At 46.9% G+C, this 23882-nt stretch overlaps 1 protein-coding gene across 7 annotated transcripts in view; it reads left to right on the forward strand.

Moving 5' to 3' along the window:
- The window catches only part of rab27b (RAB27B, member RAS oncogene family), a 182109-nt gene that overhangs the window by 151876 nt on the left and 6351 nt on the right, over positions 1 to 23882 (forward strand). For all 7 annotated transcript variants that reach the window (XM_078219808.1, XM_078219828.1, XM_078219799.1 and 4 more), the window contains exons 4-5: positions 9108 to 9211; positions 23009 to 23132. In XM_078219808.1, coding sequence (XP_078075934.1) covers positions 9108 to 9211; positions 23009 to 23132 — 228 coding nt within the window. The remainder of the gene's footprint in view (positions 1 to 9107; positions 9212 to 23008; positions 23133 to 23882) is intronic.

Consider the following 23882-nt stretch of genomic DNA (forward strand, 5'->3'; position numbering starts at 1 on the left):
CTAAGTGTGTTGATGAAGGTAGGGCAGTTGATGTCATATACATGGATTTTAGTAAGGCGTTTGATAAGGTCCCCCATGGTCAGCTTATGATGAAAGTAAGGAGGTGTGGGATAGAGGGAAAGTTGGCCGATTGTATAGGTAACTGGCTATCTGATCGAAGACAGAGGGTGGTGGTGGATGGAAAATTCTCGGACTGGAGGCAGGTTGCTAGCGGAGTGCCACAGGGATCAGTGCTTGGTCCTCTGCTATTTGTGATTTTTATTAATGACTTAGAGGAGGGGCTGAAGGGTGGATCAGTAAATTTGCTGATGACACCAAGATTGGTGGAGTAGTGGATGAGGTGGAGGGCTGTTGTAGACTGCAAAGAGACATAGATAGGATGCAAAGCTGGGCTGAAAAATGCCAGATGGAGTTTAACCCTGATAAATGTGAGGTGATTCATTTTGGTAGGACAAATTTAAATGTGGATTACAGGGTCAAAGGTAGGGTTCTGAAGACTGTGGAGGAACAGAGAGATCTTGGGGTCCATATCCACAGATCTCTGAAGGTTGCCACTCAAGTGGATAGAGCTGTGAAGAAGGCCTATAGTGTGTTAGCTTTTATTAACAGGGGGTTGGAGTTTAAGAGCCGTGGGGTTATGCTGCAACTGTACAGGACCTTGATGAGACCACATTTGGAATATTGTGTGCAGTTCTGGTCACCTCACTATAAGAAGGATGTGGAAGCGCTGGACAGAGTGCAGAGGAGATTTACCAGGATGCTGCCTGATTTGGAGGGTAGGTCTTATGATGAAAGGTTGAGGGAGCAAGGGCTGTTCTCTCTGGAGCGGAGGAGGTTGAGATGAGACTTAATAGAGGTTTATAAAATGATGAAGGGGATAGATAGAGTGAACGTTGAAAGATTATTTCCTCGGGTGGATGGAGCTATTACAAGGGGGCATAACTATAGGGTTCGTGGTGGGAGATACAGGAAGGATGTCCGAGGTAGGTTCTTTACTCAGAGAGTGATTGGGGTGTGGAATGGACTGCCTGCAGTGTTAGTGGAGTCAGACACTTTAGGAACATTTAAGCGGTTATTGGATAGGCACATGGAGCACACCAGGATGATAGGGAGTGGGATAGCTTGATCTTGGCCTCAGATAAAGCTCGGCACAACATCATGGGCCGAAGGGCCTGTTCTGTGCTGTACTGTTCTAAGCCTAAGCATCTGTACCCTGGAACATTGAGCTGCCAGTCCTGTCCTTTCCTTAGCCATGTTTCAGTAATTGCTACAATATCCAAGTCCCACGTACCTATGCATGCCCTGAGTTCATCTTCCTTGCCCGTCAGGCCTCTTGCATTGAAATAAATGCAGTTTAATCTGGACATCCCTTGCTCTCTGCCTTGCTTTTGCCTGATCTGTCTAGTACTAGGATTACTGACACTGCCTTTACTATTTAATGTGTTCTCTTTAACGTCTGTGTTGTCCTCAACCTTCTCTTCTGTCTCCCGACTGTTTTGGGTCCCATCCCCCTGCCAAACTAGTTTAAACCCTCCCGAATGGAGATTTGGCTGGGCAGCAAATTCTTCACCTTTTCTGGCAGTGGTGGTAGGGTGAACGAGATCGGAAAATTCGGCCTCAGTCATTTTTTTGGGAAAATTCTGCCTTTTACCCGTTTCTCTCCATAGACACTGTCTCTATTTCTAGCATTTAGTGTTTCCATTTCAGATTTTTAGCATCCACTGTATTTTGCTTTTGTACATGTTTAATGTGTTCATTAAGTGAGCATGGATAGTTTTCAAATGTGTTTCATTGGTTTGTAATTATGTATTAACATTCAGCATCACATTCCCATCCCCTCTTCTACCGAGTGTTTTGAAATTATCTGTGTGGAAATGTGCTATACAGGTCAACAGTAATGCTTGAGCCAATTCTTTCAGTGCTGCCAAAGAGATCATGTGAAGCCTTTGCCCTCAGCACAAGAACATTTTCAAAATATTCATCAGTCTTAAATTATTCATTTATTTGAAGCAAGATTTAAACATATATTTAGGTAGTTTCTTTTTGATTGGCAAGATAAATTTATTTTGGTGATATTCATCACCATTTACATTCCCTTTGTCTTTTTGCCTATGCCATTCCGGTTACTTACAACCCCTCCAACCCCCTCCCCAACCCGCCCTCAGTATAAATCTTGTCCAGTTTTCCTTGTCTTCAGCTCTGACGAAGAGTCATCCTGACTCGAAAGGTTAGCTCTGTTCTTTCTCCACAGATGCTGTTAGACCTGCTGAGTTTTTCCAGCACTTTCTGTTTTTGTTTCAGATGTCAGCATCCGCAATATTTTGTTTTTAAGGTAAATTAATGTTGTATAGCCGTTTCATCATTCAAAATTTCACTTTAATGTGCAAAATTCTGTTCTTTCTCTTTCATGTCTTTTTATTTGTGTCTGAGACAAGGGGCGGGATTTTCTGCTATGCTCACTCCAAGACCGGAAAATCCTACCTCAAGGTCAACGGACCTTTACATGGTCCGTGTCCTGCCTGCTACGATTCCCGTGGCGGGTGGGACGGGAAAATTGCACCCAAGGTCTCTGCCCAAATATTGACATCGTCCTCCTACTGGAAGGCGGTCAGCACCCGAAGGAAAATGGGGCTTTAAGTGCAAAGACATTGGCCTGAATTTTCAACGCAGATGGAGAGGCTCTCCGTCTGGCCCGAAGAGGTCCCGATCTGGAAGTCCTGCCCCTAAACCTAGACTCCACCATCTACATTATGGGCAGGGAGTGAGGGGGGTGACGGTGAGGAATGGGGGCAGATTCTAAATTGCACATCCGTGGTTTCCAGAGGCAGCTGCCCATGTTGAATCACTCCTGTGTGATTTTGGTGAATGTGCAGATTAGGCAAGTAAGAGCAGGGCTGAAGCTTGTGGGTTTGTTTGGATATCTGGGGTTCACTTTTGGGAGGGAAGATGCACCCTTTGTGAGAGTAAAGCAACGAGCCACCCCTGAGGAGAGGTAGGTACCTTTCGGTTCAGGTCAAGTGCTCTTTGGGATTGTTAATTGTAGACATAATCATACATTAACCTTGCATAAGCTCATTGGAATTGTTCAAGATGTCACAGAATCATAGAATTGTTACAGCACCAAAGGAGGCCATTCAGCCCGTCATGTCTGTACTATGAAAGAACTTTCAAGCTGTCAAGGAATGATCAAAGCTGTGAAATAATTATCGTGCTGCGCAAAAACTGTCAGGCTGTCAAAGAACTGTCTAAACTATCAAAGAATTGTTGTAGCTGTCAAAGAACTGTCAAAACTCATTAGCATTTCCAAAGCTCTTTGGAGCTGTCAAAGCCACCAAAGAATGGTCAAGACACATTGGAACTGGTAAAGCTGTCAAGGGATTTAAGTCTGCTGGCTTTTAAATTTGAAAAAAATGTGTGCAGTTAAAAGAAAATCAGTGCTTGATATTTATTTCTGTTAACAAAGCCTATGGGATATCATGATGGGATTTGTGCTACATGCCTGATTTAAAACCTAACATTATCACAGTGGGATGCCTATTAAGTGAATGGTTTGCCAGCACCAGGTAGTGATGGAATAAAAATTCTTATTTTCTCCCTGTTTTCCTGCTGGGGACAACTCTTAAGGGGAGATGCACCAACCTCGTCAGGCGATCAGCAGGAAACCTAATGCCCCACTGAATGGGACGTTGGCCAAAAATCAGGATTCCCGCTGGGCATGATGGCTATTGGTATTCACCTGCCCCACTCCACTGGCCCCACTGAGTTCCTGCTCAAGAGGTACTTAGAATCATAGAATTCTACAGTGCAGAAGGAGGCCATTTGGCCCATCGAATCTGCACCAACCACAATCTCACCCAGGCCCTATCCCCATAGCCTTGAATGCAGGATATGCAAAAGAGGAAGTGAAACCACTTGTTCCCTTGAACGGGATGGCGGAACCTAGCTGAACCAGCTGGGGTGGCACGGTGGCACAGTGGTTAGCACTGCTGCCTCATAGCGCCAGGGACCCGGGTTTGATTCCCACTTGGGTCACTGTCTGTGTGGAGTTTGCACCTTCTCCCTGTGTCTGGTTTTCCTCCGGATGCTCCAGTTTTCTCCCACAGTCTGAAAGATGTGCTGGTTAGGTGCCTTGACCCGAACAGGCGCCGGAGTGTGGTGACTCGGGGAATTTCACAGTAACTTCATTGCAATGTTAATGTAAGCCTTACTTGTGACTAATAATAAATAAACTTTAAGCTGCACTGAGATAGGGGTACCCCAATCAGAACAGCAGTACACCTCCCTCCCCAGCCTACATGGAGGTTTTAGGGGCTCCCGTCCCCACATTCCCTCCCCATCGGAGCAACTCTGACCCCGCCAATCATCGGCCCCTATGTCCCTCCCCCTGTGATCATTAGCCCGATCCCAGCCCTCCACAATCATCAGCCCCTTCCCACTCCCAAGCAACCAATGGCCCTTTCCCCCAATCCCAATTATCAGCCCCTTCCCCCAGCCCCCGCCCACAGTTGAAGCCGGCACCCACCTCCACTCTCCCCTTCCCCCTGCAGCCGCAAACAGCCATTGCCAAGATCCCCATCTCCCCTGTATGCTCCAGCATATAAATAAATTTCACCCCCCAACCCCTCTTGCCTATGAGATTCCTACTCGGGTCCACATCTTGGCACAGATTGGCAGTCCCATGGATAGCAGGTGTGGGATGAAGATCACCCCAAAGTTTTGGCCTGAACTTCATTCTGTAGTAATGAATTCCACAGGCTCACCACTCTCCAGTGAAGAAATTTCTCCTCAGCTCTGTCCCAAAAGGTCTACCCTGTATCCTCAGACTGTGGCCCCTGGTTCTAGGCACTCCCACCATCGGGAACATCCTCTTGTTTAATCCTGTTAGAATTTTATAGGTTTCTGTGAGATCCCTTCTCATTCTTATAAACTCCAGTGAATACAATCCTAACCGACTCAATCTCTCCTCATATGTCAATCCTTCCATCCTAGGAATCAGTCTGGTTAATCTTCACTGCACTCCCTCTATAGCCAGAACATCCTTCCTCAGATAAGGAGACCAAAACTGCACACAATAGTCCAGGTGTTGCCTCATCAAGGCCCTATATAATTTCAGCAAGACATCTCTGTTCGTGTATTCGAATCCTGTCGCTATGAAGGCCAACATACCATTTGCCTTTTTTACCGCCTGCTGCACCTGCATGCTTACCTTCAGTGACTGGTGTACGAGGACACCCAGGTCTTGTTGCACATTCCCTTCTCTTAATTTATCGCCATTCAGATAATAACCTCTCTTCTTAGTTTTTGCTACCAAAGTAGATAACTTCACATTCATCCACATTATACTGCATCTCCCACGCACTTGCCCACTCACTCATCTTCTCCAAATCTCACTGAAGTATCTCTGCATCCTCCTCACAGTTTGCCCTCCCACCCAGCTTTCTGTCAGCTGCAAATTTGGAGATATTATATCTAGTTCCCTCATCTAAATCATTAATATATATTGTGAATAGCAGGGATCCTTTCACCAATCCCTGTGGTACCCCACCATTCACTGCCTGCCATTCAGAAAATAATTTGTTTATTCTTTGTTTCCTCTCTGCCACCCAGTTTTCTATCCGTATCAATACACAACCCCCATCCTATCCATTTTAATTTTAAGCGCTAATTTCCATGTGAGACTTTGTCAAAAGCCTTCTGAAAGTCCAAATAAATCACATTGAAGCCAAATAATATTCATAGAATCCCTACAGTGCAGAAGGAGGCCATTGGGCCCATTGAGTCTGCACTGACCACAATCCCAACCAGACCCTATCCCTGTAATCCCACATATTTACTCTACTAACCCCTGACACTAGGGTCAATTTAGCGTGGCCAATCAACCTAACCCGCACATCTTTGGATTGTGGGAGGAAACCAGAGCACCTGGAGGAAAGCCATGCAGACACAGGGAGGACATGCAAACTCCACACAGCCAGTGACCCAAGGTCGGAATTGAACTCAGGATCTTGGCATTGTGAGGCAACAGTGCTAACTACTGTGCCACTGGGCCACCCCATATTGAAAGAGATCAAAGTTTTTTAATGGAATAGAGAGGATTTCAAAAATTTCAGCTGTCTAGGAAGGCTCAGAGACTTCAAATAAAAGCTGTGTGAAATCATTGGGTCTGAACAGCCATGGAGAAGGGAACCCCGTCCCGATGAAATTGATATTTCTTCTGTCAGAGGATTTCAAAGAGGTCTGCACGCACCTGCAGCTTCTGAAAGAGAGAAAGGGAAATCACAGCTGCAGAATGGAGTGCTGCAATGATTTAAAATCCTGCCAGGTGACTAGGGGGCATAGAAATTAAAGTTACCTGGCCACTTCAAATTTTCACGACTGACAAGCAGGAACAACAATGCTAATCATAGAGCTGCCTGAAATCACCATGCCAAGGGTGATTTTCAGGTCTCCCAGGGCTAGAAGGGGCAGTCCAGCCATGAGCCCCCCCTTCTGGGGTAGAGTGATGAGGTCGACCCCTTGCCCCCAGCCTGAGCCCACCTAACCTCCCGGATCCATAGGGGACCCTTCCTCTGAAGCCTGACAGTGGCAGAGGGCACATGGCACTGGACTTACCTCCATGGACCCCTCGGGGCCTGAGGCGCAAGTTCAGGGTGTCAGTGCCAGGGGGGCAGTCCACCATTGGCACTACCTAGGCACGTGGCCTGAAGTTGGGCTTATGGGGGTCTAAGGGGTAGAGTGGGGTTCTGTGGGGGGGAGGGGTGCATCCGTGATACACTTGTGCTAGTTTTTGTAAAAGAATGACCCACTTAGTCCTATTCCCTAGCCGTTTCCATGGACCCTTCCAAGTTCTTAGCTTGTGTGGCCAGGCACTTGCCCACAATGAAAAAGGAGTAATCCAGTCACATGCACTCATGCTCCTTCTGAGCACCTCGATCCGAATAGGCTTGGAAACGTGCTGCTAGTCCCTTTCACCCACAGACGGTGGGGGGAATCTTCCATTTTTTTCCTAAGAGCTGAACCAAATGAGAAAGCTGGTTTGCAGCTTGCCAGTTGCACAGCTGGCTTTTCGTTCCATGTTTTCCAGCGCTTACTAAAGGCAAAAGCTGGAGGCGTGTCTCACTCTGTCCCGCTGGTGGGGCATGGCCTAATAGAGCCAGCAGCGTCAGAACAAGAACAAAGAACAATACAGCACAGGAACAGGCCCTTCGGCCCTCCAAGCCCGCGCCGCTCCCTGGTCCAAACTAGACCATTCTTTTGTATCCCTTCATTCCCACTCCGTTCATATGGCTCTCTAGATAAGTCTTAAACGTTCCCAGTGTGTCCGCCTCCACCACCTTGCCTGGCAGCGCATTCCAGGCCCCCACCACCCTCTGTGTAAAATATGTCCTTCTGATATCTGTGTTAAACCTCCCCCCCTTCACCTTGAACCTATGACCCCTCGTGAATGTCACCACTGACCTGGGGAAAAGCTTCCCACCGTTCACCCTATCTATGCCTTTCATAATTTTATACACCTCTATTAAGTCTCCCCTCATCCTCCGTCTTTCCAGGGAGAACAACCCCAGTTTACCCAATCTCTCCTCATAACTAAGCCCCTCCATACCAGGTAACATCCTGGTAAACCTCCTCTGTACTCTCTCCAAAGCCTCCACGTCCTTCTGGTAGTGTGGCGACCAGAACTGGACGCAGTATTCCAGATGCGGCCGAACCAACGTTCTATACATCTGCAACATCAGACCCCAACTTTTATACTCTATGCCCCGTCCTATAAAGGCAAGCATGCCATATGCCTTCTTCACCACCTTCTCCACCTGTGACGTCACTTTCAAGGATCTGTGGACTTGCACACCCAGGTCCCTCTGCGTATCTACACCCTTTATGGTTCTGCCATTTATCATATAGCTCCTCCCTACATTATTTCTACCAAAATGCATCACTTCGCATTTATCAGGATTGAACTCCATCTGCCATTTCTTTGCCCAAATTTCCAGCCTATCTATATCCTTCTGTAGCTTCTGACAATGCTCCTCACTATCTGCAAGTCCTGCCAATTTTGTGTCGTCCGCAAACTTACTGATCACCCCAGTTACACCTTCTTCCAGATCATTTATATAAATCACAAACAGCAGAGGTCCCAATACAGAACCCTGCGGAACACCACTAGTCACAGGCCTCCAGCCGGAAAAAGACCCTTCCACTATCACCCTCTGTCTTCTGTGACCAAGCCAGTTCTCCACCCATCTAGCCACCTCCCCCTTTATCCCATGAGATCCAACCTTTTTCACCAGCCTACCATGAGGGACTTTGTCAAACGCTCCAGAGATCTCGCAGGGCGCCCTGATCATAATTAAATAAAAAATAGATACCCCGGAGGGACAGAGACCGACCCAACATACAAACCCCCTCCCTCCACCCCCACCTAGGAACGCCTCCCCCCCCCCCCCCCCCCGTCCCTCCCCCCCCCACCACCCCCATCCCTCCTGCACCTCCAGGGACCATCCCATCACATGGCCCCCTAGGACACAAGGATCCTCCCCTCCATCACCGCCACATGGAGAACCCCACATCCAGACCTCCCCAGCTGAAGACCCCCTTCCCAGGACTGGCCCCCTGGCACTTACCTGGGCAGGGACCTCATTGTGTCACTGGCGGGGGGGAGGGGGGGGAGGTGGAGAACAATCAGAAAATGGGATCTTGCCGGCAAGATTCCCACTTTCCAGATCTCGTGGAATTTTGTGCCCGCATTGCCATTTGCGCCCACCATGAATGAGGGCAAAATTCCTTCCCGGTGTTTTGAACTAGGGAGCCTCCAGAAAATATAAAGGAAATAAAAAGCTTTGAGTGTCACCCTTAAAAGGAAGAGACAATTTACCTCACAAGCAGCAAAAAAAATCTTCATTGTTGAAGAAAGTTATTTCATGCACTGAATGTCAAGGTGATACCCAAAATATTGTATTATGCAAAATTAAATTATTGACTTGCAAAACAGAAATTCCTCTTGAGACATTCCACTGTGGCAGGATATAATGATAATTGGTAGGAGACTGACTACTTGATTTATGCTTTTTAAATTGGATCATAGCATCGCTTTCATTTTATCCCTGTAGGTTTCGGAGCCTCACCACAGCCTTTTTCAGAGATGCTATGGGATTTTTATTGATCTTTGATCTAACAAGTCAACAGAGTTTCCTGAATGTGAGAAACTGGATAAGTAAGTTATAATAATAATTCAGCTCTAATTGAAGCATTCTTCTGAGAGGTGGAGCTTTGACTGAGAACTTAACATGAACAAACCTGTTTTCCTGCATTGGAGAGTTCCTAAAAAATTGTATGCGGACTCAGCAACGTTGCGTTTACAGAAGGCCTTCAGGTAATCAGAAATTTGTGACACTTTATTGGTTGGAAAGCCTATAAGTTCACTTGTCCGAACTTGGCATCAATCAATCTATGTTCACAGTCTGAAGTGCTGTTGGAAAGTAGACATGATTTTAAAGTTTGAAGTTTATTTATGAGTGTCACAAGTAGGCTTATGTTAACAGTACAATGAAGTTACTGTGAAAATCCCCTTGTCATCACACTCCGGGCACACTGAGGAAGAATTTAGCATGGCTAATGCACCTAACCAGCATGTCTTTCGGACTGTGGGAGGAAACTGGAGCACCCGGAGGAAACCCACACTCACGGGGAGAACGTGCAGACCCCCCCACAGTTAATGACTCAAGTCGAGAATCGAACCTGGGTCCCTGACACTGTGAGGCAGTCGTGCTAACCACTGTGCCACCGTGCTGCCCCTAATACTAATACTGTTCTAATACTTGTACTACCTTGGTTCACTGATTCGTAATGTTTGGCCCCTGAACAATGATTTTCTTTTGTAGGAAAATGGACATGTCTCTTATCAGTCATAGAATTATAGAATCATGCCGTGCAGAAGAGGCCCTTCGACCTATCGAGTCTGCATGGACACATTAGAAACACCTGAACTCCCACCTAATCCCACCTGCCAGCACTTCACCCATAGTCCTGAATGTTATGCTGTGCCAAGTGTTCATCCAGATACTTTTTAAATGATGTGAGGCAACCGCCTCTACCACCCTCCCAGGCAGCACATTCCAGACCGTCACCCAAAAAAAAGTAAAGTTAAAGTTTATTTATTAGTCACAAGTAAGGCTTACATTAACACTGCAATGAAGTTACTGTGAAATTCCCCGAGTCGCCACAGTCCGGCGCCTGTTTGGGTCAATGCACCTAACCAGCATGTCTTTCAGAATGTGGGAGGAAACTGGAGCACCCGGAGGAAACCCACGGAGACACGGGGAGAACGTGCAAACTCCACACAGACAGTGACCCAAACCGGAAATCGAATCCGGGTCCCTAGCGCTGTGAAGCAGCAGTGCTGACCACTGTACTACCGTGTCACCCTCTGGGTAAAAAGTTTTCCTCACATCTTCCCTAAACCTCCTGCCGCTAACCTGAACTTTTGGCCCCTGATGACTAATCCTTCAACTAAGGGCAAAAGCTGCTCCTTATCCATTCTCATCTGAATAAGGCTGCCAATGTTTTCAAATTAACAAAATGACATGCACGGACAAGTTGGCTAGTCACAAGGTTAGGTTCTGCCCTTGGATTGAAACTCATGCCATATTTGTCACATATTGCCAGCATTTCTTACTTTCAACCAAAGACTTCCACTGTTGCTGTGAATGGTGTGGCAGTCTTTCATCCAGAGAAAGACAGAAACAATTAAAATGGCTGTTTCTGTTTAGAATGTAGTAACACTGAAAAAAGGCAATAGTTATTGCCCATCCCTAGTCTCCCTGAGGGTGCGAGTCAAACAACATTAAACAGGAGTCATATCTAAGCCAGACCAGGTAACTGGGACAGCTCCCTCCCCTGAAGGAGATTAAAAACCTGTTGTGCTTGTCCAAACTTTTAAAATAAATTCCTTCCTGGTTATGGATGCCACCAGCAAGGCTTTTTCGTTATTTATTGGTATTTATTGGCCATTCCTAGTCAATTTTGTGAAAGAGGTGGTTGGTTTTCTTTGAACATCACAGCCATGTGGTGAAGGACAGTGCTGTTCAACAGGGAGTTCCAGGATTTTGGCCGAGTGATGATTTCGGAATGGCCATATATGTTTGTGCCTTAATGGTCCATGATTTGGTGGGGATGACAAAGCACAGGAATGAAATAGAGAATCTGGTGAACTGGTGCGGCAACAATAATCTCTCCCTCAATGTCAACAAAATGAAGGAGATTATAGGAAGGACGTGGAAGCATTGGAAAGGGTGCAGAGGAGATTTACCAGGATGTTGCCTGGTATGGTGGGACGGTCTTATGAGGAAAGGCTGAGGGACTTGAGGTTGTTTTCGTTAGAGAGAAGGTTAAGAGGTGACTTAATAGAGGCATACAAGATGATCAGAGGATTAGATAGGGTGGATAGTGAGAGCCTTTTTCCTCGGATGGTGATGGCTAGCACGAGGGGACATAGCTTTAAATTGAGGGGTGATAGATATAGGACAGATGTCAGAGGTAGGTTCTTCACTCAGAGAGTAGTAAGGGCGTGGAATGCCCTGCCTGCAGCAGTAGTGGACTCGCCAACATTAAGGGCATTTAAATGGTCATTGGATAAACATATGGATGATATTGGAATAGTGTAGGTTAGATGGGCTTTAGATTGGTTTCACTGGTCGGCGCAACATCGAGGGCCGAAGGGCCTGTACTGCGCTGTAATGTTCTGTGTTCTATGTTCTATTGTCATCGACTTCAGGAAGTGTAGAGGAGAACATCAATGGGGATGAAGTAGAAAGGGTCGAGAGCTTCAGGTTTTTAGGTGTCCAGATCACCAACAATCTGTCCTGGTCCCCCCAAGCCGACACTATAGTTAAGAAAGCCCACCAATGCCTCTACTTTTTCAGAAGACTAAGGAAACTTGGCATGTCAGCTACGACTCTCACCAACCTTTACAGATGCACGATAGAAAGCATTCTTTCTGGTTGTATCACAGCTTGGTATGGCTCCTGCTCTGCAAGGAACTACAAAAGGTCGTGAATGTAGCCCAATCCATCATGCAAACCAGCCTTCCATCCATTGACTCTGTCTGCACTTCCCGCTGCCTCGGCAAAGCCATCAGCATAATTAAGGACTCAATGCACCCCGGACATTCTCTCTTCCACCTTCTTCCGTCCGGAAAAAGATACAAAAATCTGAGGTCACGTACCAACCGACTCAAGAACAGCTTCTCCCCTGCTGCTGTCAGACTTTTGAATGGACCTACCTTGCATTAAGTTGATTTTTCTCTTCACCCTAGCTATGACTGTGACACTACATTCTGCACTCTCTCGTTTCCTTCTCTATGAACGGTGTACTCTGTTTGTATAGCGCACAAGAAGCAATACCTTTCATTGTATGCTAATACATGCGACAATAATAAATCAAATCAAACCAAATGATGCTCTTGTCCTTCTGGATGGTGGAAGTTGCAGGTTTTGAGGGTGCTGTCGAAGAGGCCTGAGTGAGTTGCTGCAGTGCATCCTGTACATAGTACGCGCATTGCTGCCACTGAGCTAGTGATGTAAAGAGATCAATCTCTGAAATGATGGCTAGGATACTAATCAAGTGAACAGGTTGCCCTGGATTTTACCAAACCTGTTGAGTATTTTCTTTGTTAATTCATTTTGGGATGTGGGTGTTGCTGGCTGGGCCAGCATTTATTATACATCCTCAATTGCCCTTGAGAAGCTGGTGGTGAGCTGCCTTTTTGAACTGCTGCAGTCCCTGTGGTGTGGGTATTATAATGGCTGCACCCAGGCCAGCAAGTGGAGATGTACTCTATCACACTCCAGTTGAAGTTAAAATCAAAGGTGACTCGAGGATGTTGATGGTGGGAGATTCAGTGATGGCAATACCATTGAACATCAAGGAAAAGTGCTGAGGCTTCCTCTTTGATTTGATTTATTATTGTCACATGTATTGGGATACAGTGAAAAGTGTTGTTTCTTGCGTGCTATCCAGACAAAGCATATCATTCGTAGAGTACATAGGGGAGAAGGAAAGGAGAGGGTGCAGAATGTAGGGGTGATTCTCCCAAAAAGGTTCCAAGTGCTGAATTCGCAGGAAAAATGGTGTACATCGCGATCACTTTTTCAGTGGGAGTTCAGACTCGAATCTCCTACACTCTGTGCAATGCAGAGGTCACAATTGTGAATATCATTGAAAGCTCGGGGGGGGCGGGGCCTATTTAAACCAGACCCTGACAATTCCGGAACCCTGCGCATGCGCAGTGGCCCCGAGCTGTCAGCCTGCATATTTCAGGCCAGCTCGATCGCTGGCCAGTCCTGGACCCCTGCAATGCTGCCCCCTCAACCCCCACCACTCAGGCCTGATCGCAGCCCCCAAGACCATTCCCAGGCCAGCCCCAGCTCTCCCCTGCCACAGAAGCCCCGATCTCCAGCCCCTTCAGCAGTGACGATACCCCCACCCCCAACAGGAGGAAGACCCCCCCATCCCGGCAGAATCCCCCCCCATCCTGGCAGACCCCCCTCACGGGAGGCAGACCCCCCCAGCATTCCACCCACTCCACCAGTCCACATCGATCCCTTGTCTCCCTCCTGCCCCAGTGGGACCTCCAACCCCCCCACCGATTGCCCCTTAGGTCCCACCCCCAGCTGGCCAGGCCCCCTTGGCCCCACCCCTAGGCCACACACACGTGGCCCCGCCACCTTGGCCCCACCCCCTTGCCCTTAAGCCCCGTCCCCTTGGTCCACCCCACCACTGCCCGATGCCCAGTGGGCCATGCCAAGGTGCCCCCTGGGCATGGGCACTTTTCCCTTGGGCAGTGCCAAGGGGCACAGGCTGGCACTGCCAGGGTGTCAATGCCCATGGGGCACCATCTCCAGGCTGCCCGACCCCTTGGGGGGCCCTGATTGACCCCCCTTCACTCCAGCAGGGTTTCCCGCTCATTTCTCGAAAGTGGGGAGCTAGTCTGAACCCCACCGGAGTCAATTTGTACTGCTGGGGTGGGAGGTGCTATCAGGCCCAGAGAATTCAGTCCTGGGCCAGATAATCACATTTAAATCACATTAAAAATAGATTAAAATTACTTACCTGGTGTTCCCGCCGGTTTCTTGCATGGTCCCGACCGCGCTGAATATCAGGCAGTGGGAGACGCGCGTGCGTCGGAACACATGCATGAATCCTGCAAATCAGCACATGCACGCATCTTCTGACCCAGCCACCAAAAAATTAGCGGGTCGGAATGGGAATATCACCCCCGTCGTGTTTCAGTCACAGATAAGGTGAAGAGAATGATCAGCTGAATATATGGGAGGCCCATTCAAAAAACTGACAGCAGCAGGGGAGAAGCTGTTCTTGAATTGGTTGGTATGTGACCTCAGACTTTTGTATCTTTTTCCCAATGGAAGAAGGTGGAAGAGAGTAGATTGTCATTGCCTGACATTTGTTTTTAACACGAATGTTTGTTGCCACTTAACCACCAAGCCAAGATGTTGTCCAAGTCTTGTTGCATGCAACATTAACTGCTTTATTATCTGAGGAATTGACATTGGAGGTGAACACTGCAATCATCAGCGAACGTCTCCACATTTGACCTTTGATGGAGGAAAATTCATTGGTGAAGCAATTGACAAAAGTTGAGCCTGGGTTACTATCCTAAAGAACGTCTGCAGTGATACCATTGGGCTGGAATGATTGCTTTGAACTAGGTACGACTCGAACCAGTGGAAATTTTCTCAATGATGCCCACTGACTTCACTTCCAGTGGAAGTCTTTGTTGCCTTGGTGGCAAGGGCGCTGGTCAGAGAGGCCCACTGGAATTTTCCAGTCAATCTGCAGACACCCTGTGGCATTGGGAGCTCAGCAGATGCTTGGAGGTGACCACCAAGCAGCAGGCCTGTGGGGCTCCACCGTCCAGGTTCATTTTGAGATCCCACTGCAGCCTCCATGCTTAGCCCGCCACAGCTATAGCTGCAGGGTGACCTGTGGTGAGGGAACCCCTCCAGAATGGTGATCTGACAGCAGTGACATAGAACCATCGCATCTCTATGGTGCAGAAGGAGGCCATTTGGCCCATCAGGTGTGCACCGACTCTGAGAGAGCATCTCACCCAGGCGCTATCCCCTTAACCCCATGTATTGTTCCCACTAATCCCCCAACCTAAATATCTTGGGACACTAAGGGGCAATTGAGCATGGCCAATCCACCTAACCTGCACATCTTTGGAATGGGGGGGAAAGCGGAGCACCCGGAGGAAACCCACAGAGACACGGGGAGAATGTGTAAACTCCACTCAGTCACCGAAGGCCGGAATCGAACCTGGGTCCCTGGCGGTATGAGGCAGCAGTGCTAACCACTGTGCCACCATGGCCAGGATTTTTCCATCCCGCGACCCCACCTTTTACTGGTCCGTCAAATTCTCCGTCCCGCCCACCACAATTCCCACGGAATCAGAAAACCCTGGCCCGTGTACTTGTAAACGGTGCTGAGTGGGTGCCTCCCTTCTCCATCTGACCTTCAGGCTGCAGCTCCTTCAAGGCTTTAGGACCTCCTATTCATCCTCCAGCTTCGAGAGACCAACACTGTGCCTTAATTAGCTCTGGCTATTATTTAGCCAATCCTTACAAAGTCGTGTCAGGGCTGGATTTTTGTCCTGAGGTGGGAGTTCTAATCCCCAATGTAAATTTCTGTCCTTTGCGCAGAGTATTTTCTTAATTGGTTCTTTGAATCACAGCTCTGTGATATGAACAAGGTGTGGAGATGCCGGCGTTGGACTGGGGTAAGCACAGTAAGAAGTCTCACAACACCAGGTTAAAGTCCAACAGGTTTATTTGGTAGCAAATACCATAAGCTTTTGGAGCAATGCTCCTTCGTCAGATGGAGTGGTCTCTGTTCTCCTGAATGAACAAGGTACAGCACTGTCGGACCCAACACCTAGTGATGTGAGATCGGTATAATTATATCTTTGGAAAACTTACAGCTCAACCTATCTTCAAATAGCTGAGTGAGGAGGAACTTGTACTTTGCACCCAGGCTGCATTCCTGTTGTCTGGTATGAATTGTTCTCCGATTGACTGGTTCTTCAACTGTTGACATATCTGTGAGCTTATACCTGACCGTGTACTGAATAGCGATGCGTTTGTTCTGCCAGCAATTTATTTCTGTCTGTGTGGGTTTATATTTGTGTGAGTCAATCTGTGTGGGGGCTTTTTATTTTAATCAAAATCATTGACAGGAAATAGATCAGATTGGATTGACTGTCAGTTTTATATGCAACTGATTTTACTTTCTAATGAAATTAGAGGAAAGAAAATCAGCTGAAACGTAAACCAAGCGGTTAATCCCATCACACCAGTTTCCAGCCACATGGGTTACATTAAAACTGCCCCCATCTCTCACCCGCCCCGTCTTTATTTGCACCCTATTTGCCTTTGACTCAGAAGGTTGTAAGTTCAAGTCTAATTTTAGAAATCCAGTACAGAACATTAAACTGTTATCTACTGCTGGTGGAATATGCATAGCTACAGGTGCCAAGCTTCTAATAGCCGGTCAAACCACAGCCCCTAGCAATTCTGGTGACTGTTAATGATCCCATTGAACTAGTCAAAGGAGAGTAGAATGTCCCTTGATGGCCCCGCTAACATCTATCCCTCAATCAACACCATGGTATCCCCATTGTCTCATCATTCTCATCTCGGCACAGTGGCGCAGTGGTTAGCACTGCTGCCTCACAGCACCAGGGACCTGGGTTGAATACTGGCCTTGGGTCGCTGTCTATGTGGAGTTTTCACATTCCCCCGTGTCTGTGTGGTTTTCTCTGGATGCCCCGGTTTCCTCCCACATCCCAAAGGTGTGCAAGTTAGGTAGATTGACAATACTAAATTGCTCCTTCGTGTCACAAGATATATAGTTAGGGGGGTTAGTGGGGTAAATACATGGGATAATGGGGTAAGCCTGGGTAAGAGTCAGTGCAGACACGATGGGCGAATGGCCTCCTTCTGCAGAGTAGGGATTCTATGATGCTCTAGAATCATACAGTCCACGGCACAGAGACAGGCCCTTTGGCCCATGCCGACCAAAATGGCCATCTAAGCTAACCCCATTTGCCTACATTTGACCCATATCCCTCCAAACCGTTCCTATCCATGTATCTGTCCAAATGCCTTTTAAATGTTGTCAATTTCCTGCCTCAACCACTTCCTCTGGCATATCATTCCACATATGTACCACCCTCTGTGTAAAACTGTTGCTCCTCAGATTCTCATTAATTTTTTTCCCCTCTTAACTTAAACCTATGCCCTCTAGTTCTCAATTCCTCAACCCTGGGAAAAAGCTAAGCACATTCACCCAATCCATGCCTCTCATGATCTCATACACCTCTCTAAGATCACCCCTCACTCTCCTACGCTTCAAAGAGAAAAGTCCTAGCCTATCCAACCTCTCCCTGTAACTCAGTCCCTTGAGCCCTGGCAACATCCTTGTAAATCTCTTCTGTATTCTCTCCAGTTTAATAACATCTTTCCGATGGCAAGGCGACCAAAACTGAACACAATATCCCAGGTGCAGCCTCACCAACGTCCTGTATAACTGCAACATAACTTCCCAACTTCTATACTCAATGCCCTGACTGATGAAGGCTAGCATGCCAAAAGCCACCTTCACTGCCCCATCTAGCTGTGATCCACCTTAAGAGAACCATGCACCTGAAGTCCAAGGTCCCTCTGTTTCACGATACTCCCTAAGGTCCTACCATTCACCGCGAAAGTCCTACCTTGATTTGAGTTTCCAAAATGCAACACCTCACACTTATCTGTATTGAACTCCATTTGCCACTTCTCAGCCCACTTATGTTAACATTTGTGAGATCTTTTTGTGTTCTAACGTACAGTTACATTTATCCAAGAAACAACACAACTGAAAATGATAATTTATTGCATGTGAGGACATTCCTGAGAGATATATTAAGGCAGCATTGAAATGCAGAAACATCTCTTAGTTGACTATCCAACTCATATTAAATATTCTAAGGAACACCACTGGAGTGGCCATTTGGAAACAGCTTCATCTATTGATTATTTGATCTGGCATTTGTTCTGATCTAGCATCTGCTTCCACCTTGACCTATCTCCCCTCGGTCCCAAGGACTTCTGAAGACTCAGAACTCTTGTTATAGGAACTCCATGTCCTCTTTCTCTTTGCCAATGGTCCTGATTGGAACAAGCAATGGCTTAACTCCCAGCTCCCAATCCAGAATCTCTGACATAAGATTGGCAACCAATCTACCTCCTAAAGTTACAATGGGACTGAATTGGAAGGATCATGGGATCCCAACTAGAATGCTCTTTCCTTTGTGCTGATTTTTTATCTTGATTTGATTCATTATTGTCACATGTACTGGGATGCAGTGAAAAGAATTGTTTCTTGGGTGCTATGCAGACAAAACATACCATTCATAGAGTACATGGGGTGAAGGAAAGGAGACAGTGCAGAACATAGTTGCAGATAGGATGAAGAGAAAGATCAGTTTAATATATGGTAGGTCCTTTCAAAAGCCTGATGGCTGCAGGGAAGAAGCTGTCCTTGAGTCGGTTGTAATATGTTCTCAGACCTTTGCATAGGGTCCTTGATTATGCTGGCTGCTTTGCCGAGGCAGCAGGAAGTGTAGACGGACTCAATGGGTGGGAAGCTGGTTTACGTGCTGGATTGGGCTTTGTTCATGACCTTTTGTAGTTTCTAGTGGTCTTGATCAGAGCAGGAGCCAAACCAAGCTGTGATAGATCCGGAAAGGATGCTTTCTATGGTGCATCAAAAATTGATGTGAAGTTGGTGTGGAACTTTAGTGGAATGAGGGAATCTCATGTCAGGAAATATCAGCTAATTATTGGCTTAGGGACTGCTTTTCCACATGGTTTTGAATGAGTATGCCTAATGTACATGAATGTTTACCTTGGAGGTATTTGATAGAAACATCTGCTGGAACGTTCCTTACTGAAAAGATCTTGCATGCTGGGACCATTGCCAAGCCGTGTTAAAGGTGTGACAAGCAATGGCCATGTCACTGATGCAGCATCCGGTGTGACTATATGGAAGCAGCCAGTTAGCAGGCTATCTCCACATTTACTGTCCAATAGGGAGAGCAGGTGGATATTACATGCAAGAGAGCCAATCAGAGCAATCAAAGAAAAGGTGAAATAGCAACCCCAGTAAGAATGGCAAAGCTGAAGTGAATGGAGATGCCATAAGGTGGAGGCATGCGGCTAACCCTGGAACCGGCAGACATATCCTCACAGCCAAATCTATCAGGTGGATCCACCTGCAAGGAAACACTCCCACTTGAAAGCTGTTGACTGCAGATGTGCTGAATGAAACCTAAATGCTGACTTAAAGAGAACGCTGCATATTCATCTCATGCCGTTCTGACCTCCTGCTGTGCTCTTGTCTCATAGAAACATAGCAACTAGAAGCAGGAGTAGGCCATTTGGTCCTTTAGCCTGCACCGCCATTCATTTTGATCATGGCCGATCATCGAATTCAATATCCTACTTCCCCCCCTTCCTCCCATATCCCTTGATCTCTTTAGCCCCAAAAGCTATATCTAATTTCTTCTTGAAATCTGACAATGTTTTGGCCTCAACTACATTCTGTGGTAGTGAATTCCACACATTCACCACCCTCTGGGTGAAGAAATTTCTCCTCACCTCACCTCGGCTTCTAGCCACTGAGTGCATTGCTATTCGGGCATGCAGCACTGCCGTGGGAAAAGTGTTTGAATGTGGGGAGACATCGGGAAGCCAGCCTGATGTATTCTTCCTCCCCCCTCCCCCACAGCTTCGCATTCTCCAAATCCATGTCCAAGGGAAAATTTCCCTCACTAATTTCAAGGCCTATGCCGCGTGACTGGTAGAGAATTGTTAGGAAAAGTGACAGTGGGAACACCTATTCAATAGCCACATCTGGATCCATAATTAAAAACGAGGATACTTGAGGCTGGAAAGCACAGCCAGCTGTGACTTGTGATCTTTCACTGAGCATTCTTATTGTGTCGTTTCCCTGTAATGGACAATTTGGTTCTTAAAAAAGTCCTTTGGAGATGTATTTTGGAGGAAGCAATTGTATCATTTCACCAAAATAACTTCAATCAGTAAATAAGGTAATGGTGCACTTCAACAATGATGTAACTGTCTAAATATGAGAGGATTTTCAGCAATTGCTTTTCTTCCACCCTTTAGGGGTTGGGAATTTTCTCTTACCACTCTGCCGAAATACCATTCACTGCAGTGGGAGCGGGGAATCCCAGCTGCAGATGAGGCCAGAGAATTCCGGCCCATATTTTCTAAATTGAATCCGAGGACACGTTAGCACAGCAAAGTTGCCAATTTGGAAACTATAAGTTGCTCTACGTAGCGAGGCTAAATTTGAACAATTATGTTTTAACAGTTGCACATAAACATAGCAAATGCAAAACAAGTGTTCATACGATTGCCACAGATTGAAGCAAATTCAGAGACCATGGGGGCGATCTTATAAAAAGAATTCTAAGTCCAAAAGAAACGTGAAAACAGGAGAATTTTGGATCCGTTTTCTCGGCGAATCCAAATCTCGAATTTTATGCACTTACTGCATAAAAGATCCAAAAATCTGTTTCCCGCCTGTCGGGGAAGTGGGCGGGGCTTAAATTGCAAGAAAGCTGACTGATAACAGCAGCGGGTGCAATTGTGCATGTGCATGTCTCTGCTGTGAGAGCAGCAGAACCTGTCTCAGAGCCTCTGCGACTTTCAGCTGGCCTCCGCTGCCCAGCACACCCACTGTCCCCGTACTACCACGGGGCCCCACAGCTGATCACGAGCCTCTCAGGCCAGGCCAATAGACCCCCCCCCCCGCACACCCTACCCCAGCCAGACTGTTCAATCTCCCATCCCCACCCCAACAGACGCTATGCAGAGTGGCAGCAGTGCCCCCCCCCACCCCACCCCCCCCACCCCCCAACACAGGTAGCAACTGCAGAGTGCGCAGTGGTTCCCCCCTCCCCACTGTCGATTGGCCTGCCCCAAGCCTGGCCCCACTTCGCCCTCTTGGTACTGCCCAGTGCATTACAATAAATCAGCACTACAATGAATATAAATAATTTGTTCAGCCTTCCGCCAGAAATGGGCACGAAGCTGATCGCGCCGAATATCCAGTGCCGGTAACATTGTGAGAGGCAGGAAATCGGGCATGAGTTCTTGGCTCTCTTGCGATCTTACCCGCTTGCCCCGCCCATCAGCCAGCGAGGCACAATGGTAAGATCGCCCCCTCCATGGGCAGGATTCTCCAATCTTGTTCCCACTGCTGCTGCCAGTGAGAACCGAAAATTTGCGCCTCAGCCAAAACTCTATTCACTGCTGGAGACTGGGGAATCCAGCTGTGGACGAGGTTGGAGAATTCCAGCCCATTTATACACAACAATACAGGAGCATTCTTCAGGAAGGTCAGATTTTTGTACTCACTATCTATATGACCTACTAGTCCGGGTTAACTCAACTCTGCAATAATTGTAACAGATCTTTCACTACAATGTGCTGGAGGAGTAGCTTGATCTTGATGCCTTGTAGATGCCCTGCTTTTACTCCATATAGAAAATACTGACTGATTGTTTTTCATTCTTGGGATGAGGGTCGCCTATCCATAATTGCCTTTGGAAAGATAGTGGTGAGCTGCCTTCTTGAAGCGCTGCATTCCACGTGGTGTAGGTACATCCACAGTGCTGCTGGGAAGGGAATTCCAGGATTTTGACCCTGCAACAGTAAAGGGATGGCGATATAGTTCCAATTGAGGATGGCGCGTGGCATGGAAGGGAATGTGTAGTTAGTGATATTCCCTTGCATCTGCTGCACTTATGCTTGTAGGTGGTAGAGGTCACTGGTTTGGAAGGAGCTATCGAAGGGGCTGTGGTGAGTTGCTGCAGTGCATCTTGTGGATGCTACCACTGTGCATCGGTGCTGAAGAATGTGAATGTTTAAGTTGATGGATGGGGCACCAATCAAGGGAGCTGCGTTGTCCTAGATGGTGTCAAGCTTTTTCAGTGTTGTTGGAGCTTCACTCATCCACATAAGTGGAAAAGGCTCTATCACATTCCTGATTTGAGTCAATGGTGGAGAGGATTGTGAGTGGGTGGGTGGCGGGGGCGGGGAGGTGGGGGGGGGGATGCAGGGGAGCTCGTTGTTCAGGAGATGAGTTACTCGCTGCAGAATTCCCAGTCTCTGACCTGCTCTTGTAGCCACGTTATTTATATAAGTGGTCCAGTTCAGTTTCTGGTAAATGATTTTGAAATTCTTTTAGAAATCAGTTTTAAGGCAGCAGTCACGGTTTTTGATAACTCAATTCTCACCAAGTCTTAAATCTTACATGTGTTCTACATCATGTGCCCTTCAATCCATGTTGTAGCAACAGCAACTGCAGCAGTGCTATACTACTATGTTATGGTTAATAATAACAATAATAGAAATGTTCTGGCTATTTCTCTCTAATCCATTAATTATTATTTAGACGTTTAGCAAACACCATTATTCCAACCAGCTTTCCACGATGTAATGCTGTACCTCATTTATTCATGAGACATATTCCAACAGGAGAGGTTAAAAATTGGGCTATTTGTGGATGAACTGGGACGAAGAATCTTCTGGGAACATTGTTATCCTGGGGACACAGTACCAACCCTGGGGACTGACTCCAAAAGGATGTGCGGTCAATGTATAATTTGGTATATTTATAAGTGGAGGTACAAATAATGTGGAAGAATGCTTGATGCTTCACATTCTGGTCCAGTGATTATTCATTCTCTGAATTTAGCTCAACCCCCACATACAAGGCTCCACTTGCTGACCCTTGGCTTCTCTGTGTCCAGGTTTGATTTGTAGATTTGATTTCCTTGTTCGCTTGAATTTTCTGAACTGTTTGCTACCGCCTCCAGTCTGTTTGGCTTTCTATACATTTTTCAACTATTTGTTTCCTTCAGGCCAGCTTCAAGCAAACGCATATTGTGAAAATCCTGACGTGGTTTTAATTGGAAACAAAGCGGATTTGACTGACCAGAGAGAGGTACAGGAGTATCAAGCCAAAGAACTGGCAGACAAATATGGGTAAATGTTTACTCACATATCTTATACCACTTCTATCAATAAAATGTTTACTCACAAAAGAGTTTTAAATATCTATCTTCTATAACTGCCCAGCCAGAGTGGTTTTTTGTGAATCGGTAATTTAAGACTTTAACTCTGGGTGGGTTTTTAGGCTAACAAAGTGAGTTAAAAACACTACAACTGTTGCAGAAAGAAGTCTTGAGCTATTTTCACTCCCGGGCCATATTTAAATCCTGTTGGAGGACTTCCCGCTTTTAAAGTTTATTTATTAGTCACAAGTAAGGCTTAACACTGCAATGAAGGTAATGCGAAATTCCCCGAGTCGCCACAGTCCAGCACCTGTTTGGGTCAATGCACCTAACCAGCACGTCTTTCAGAATGTGGGAGGAAACTGGAGCACACAGAGGAAACCCATGCAGACACGGGGAGAACATGCAAACTCCACTTGGACAGTGACCCAAGCCGGGAATCGAACTTGGATCCCTGGCACTGTGAAGCAGCAGTGCTAACCAGTGCGCTACTGTGCTGCCCCACTTATTCCAGGGGTGATGGAAAGCAGCCGAAAATTGCATGCAGTGTAACTGTCGACACAATATGCTAGGTGGCTGGATTGGCTCCCGGAACTTGTGTTCTGGGTCTTGTGTTCTGGAAAGTGGCGGTGGAAGATGGAATCAGTGTGGAGAAGACCTAAACTTTCATTGTGGAGCACTTCTGTTCCTCTTGGCCCTGTAAGGAGGGCATGAAAAATAT

The sequence above is a fragment of the Mustelus asterias genome, chromosome 1, assembly GCF_964213995.1.
Source record: "Mustelus asterias chromosome 1, sMusAst1.hap1.1, whole genome shotgun sequence".
NCBI lineage: Eukaryota > Metazoa > Chordata > Chondrichthyes > Carcharhiniformes > Triakidae > Mustelus > Mustelus asterias.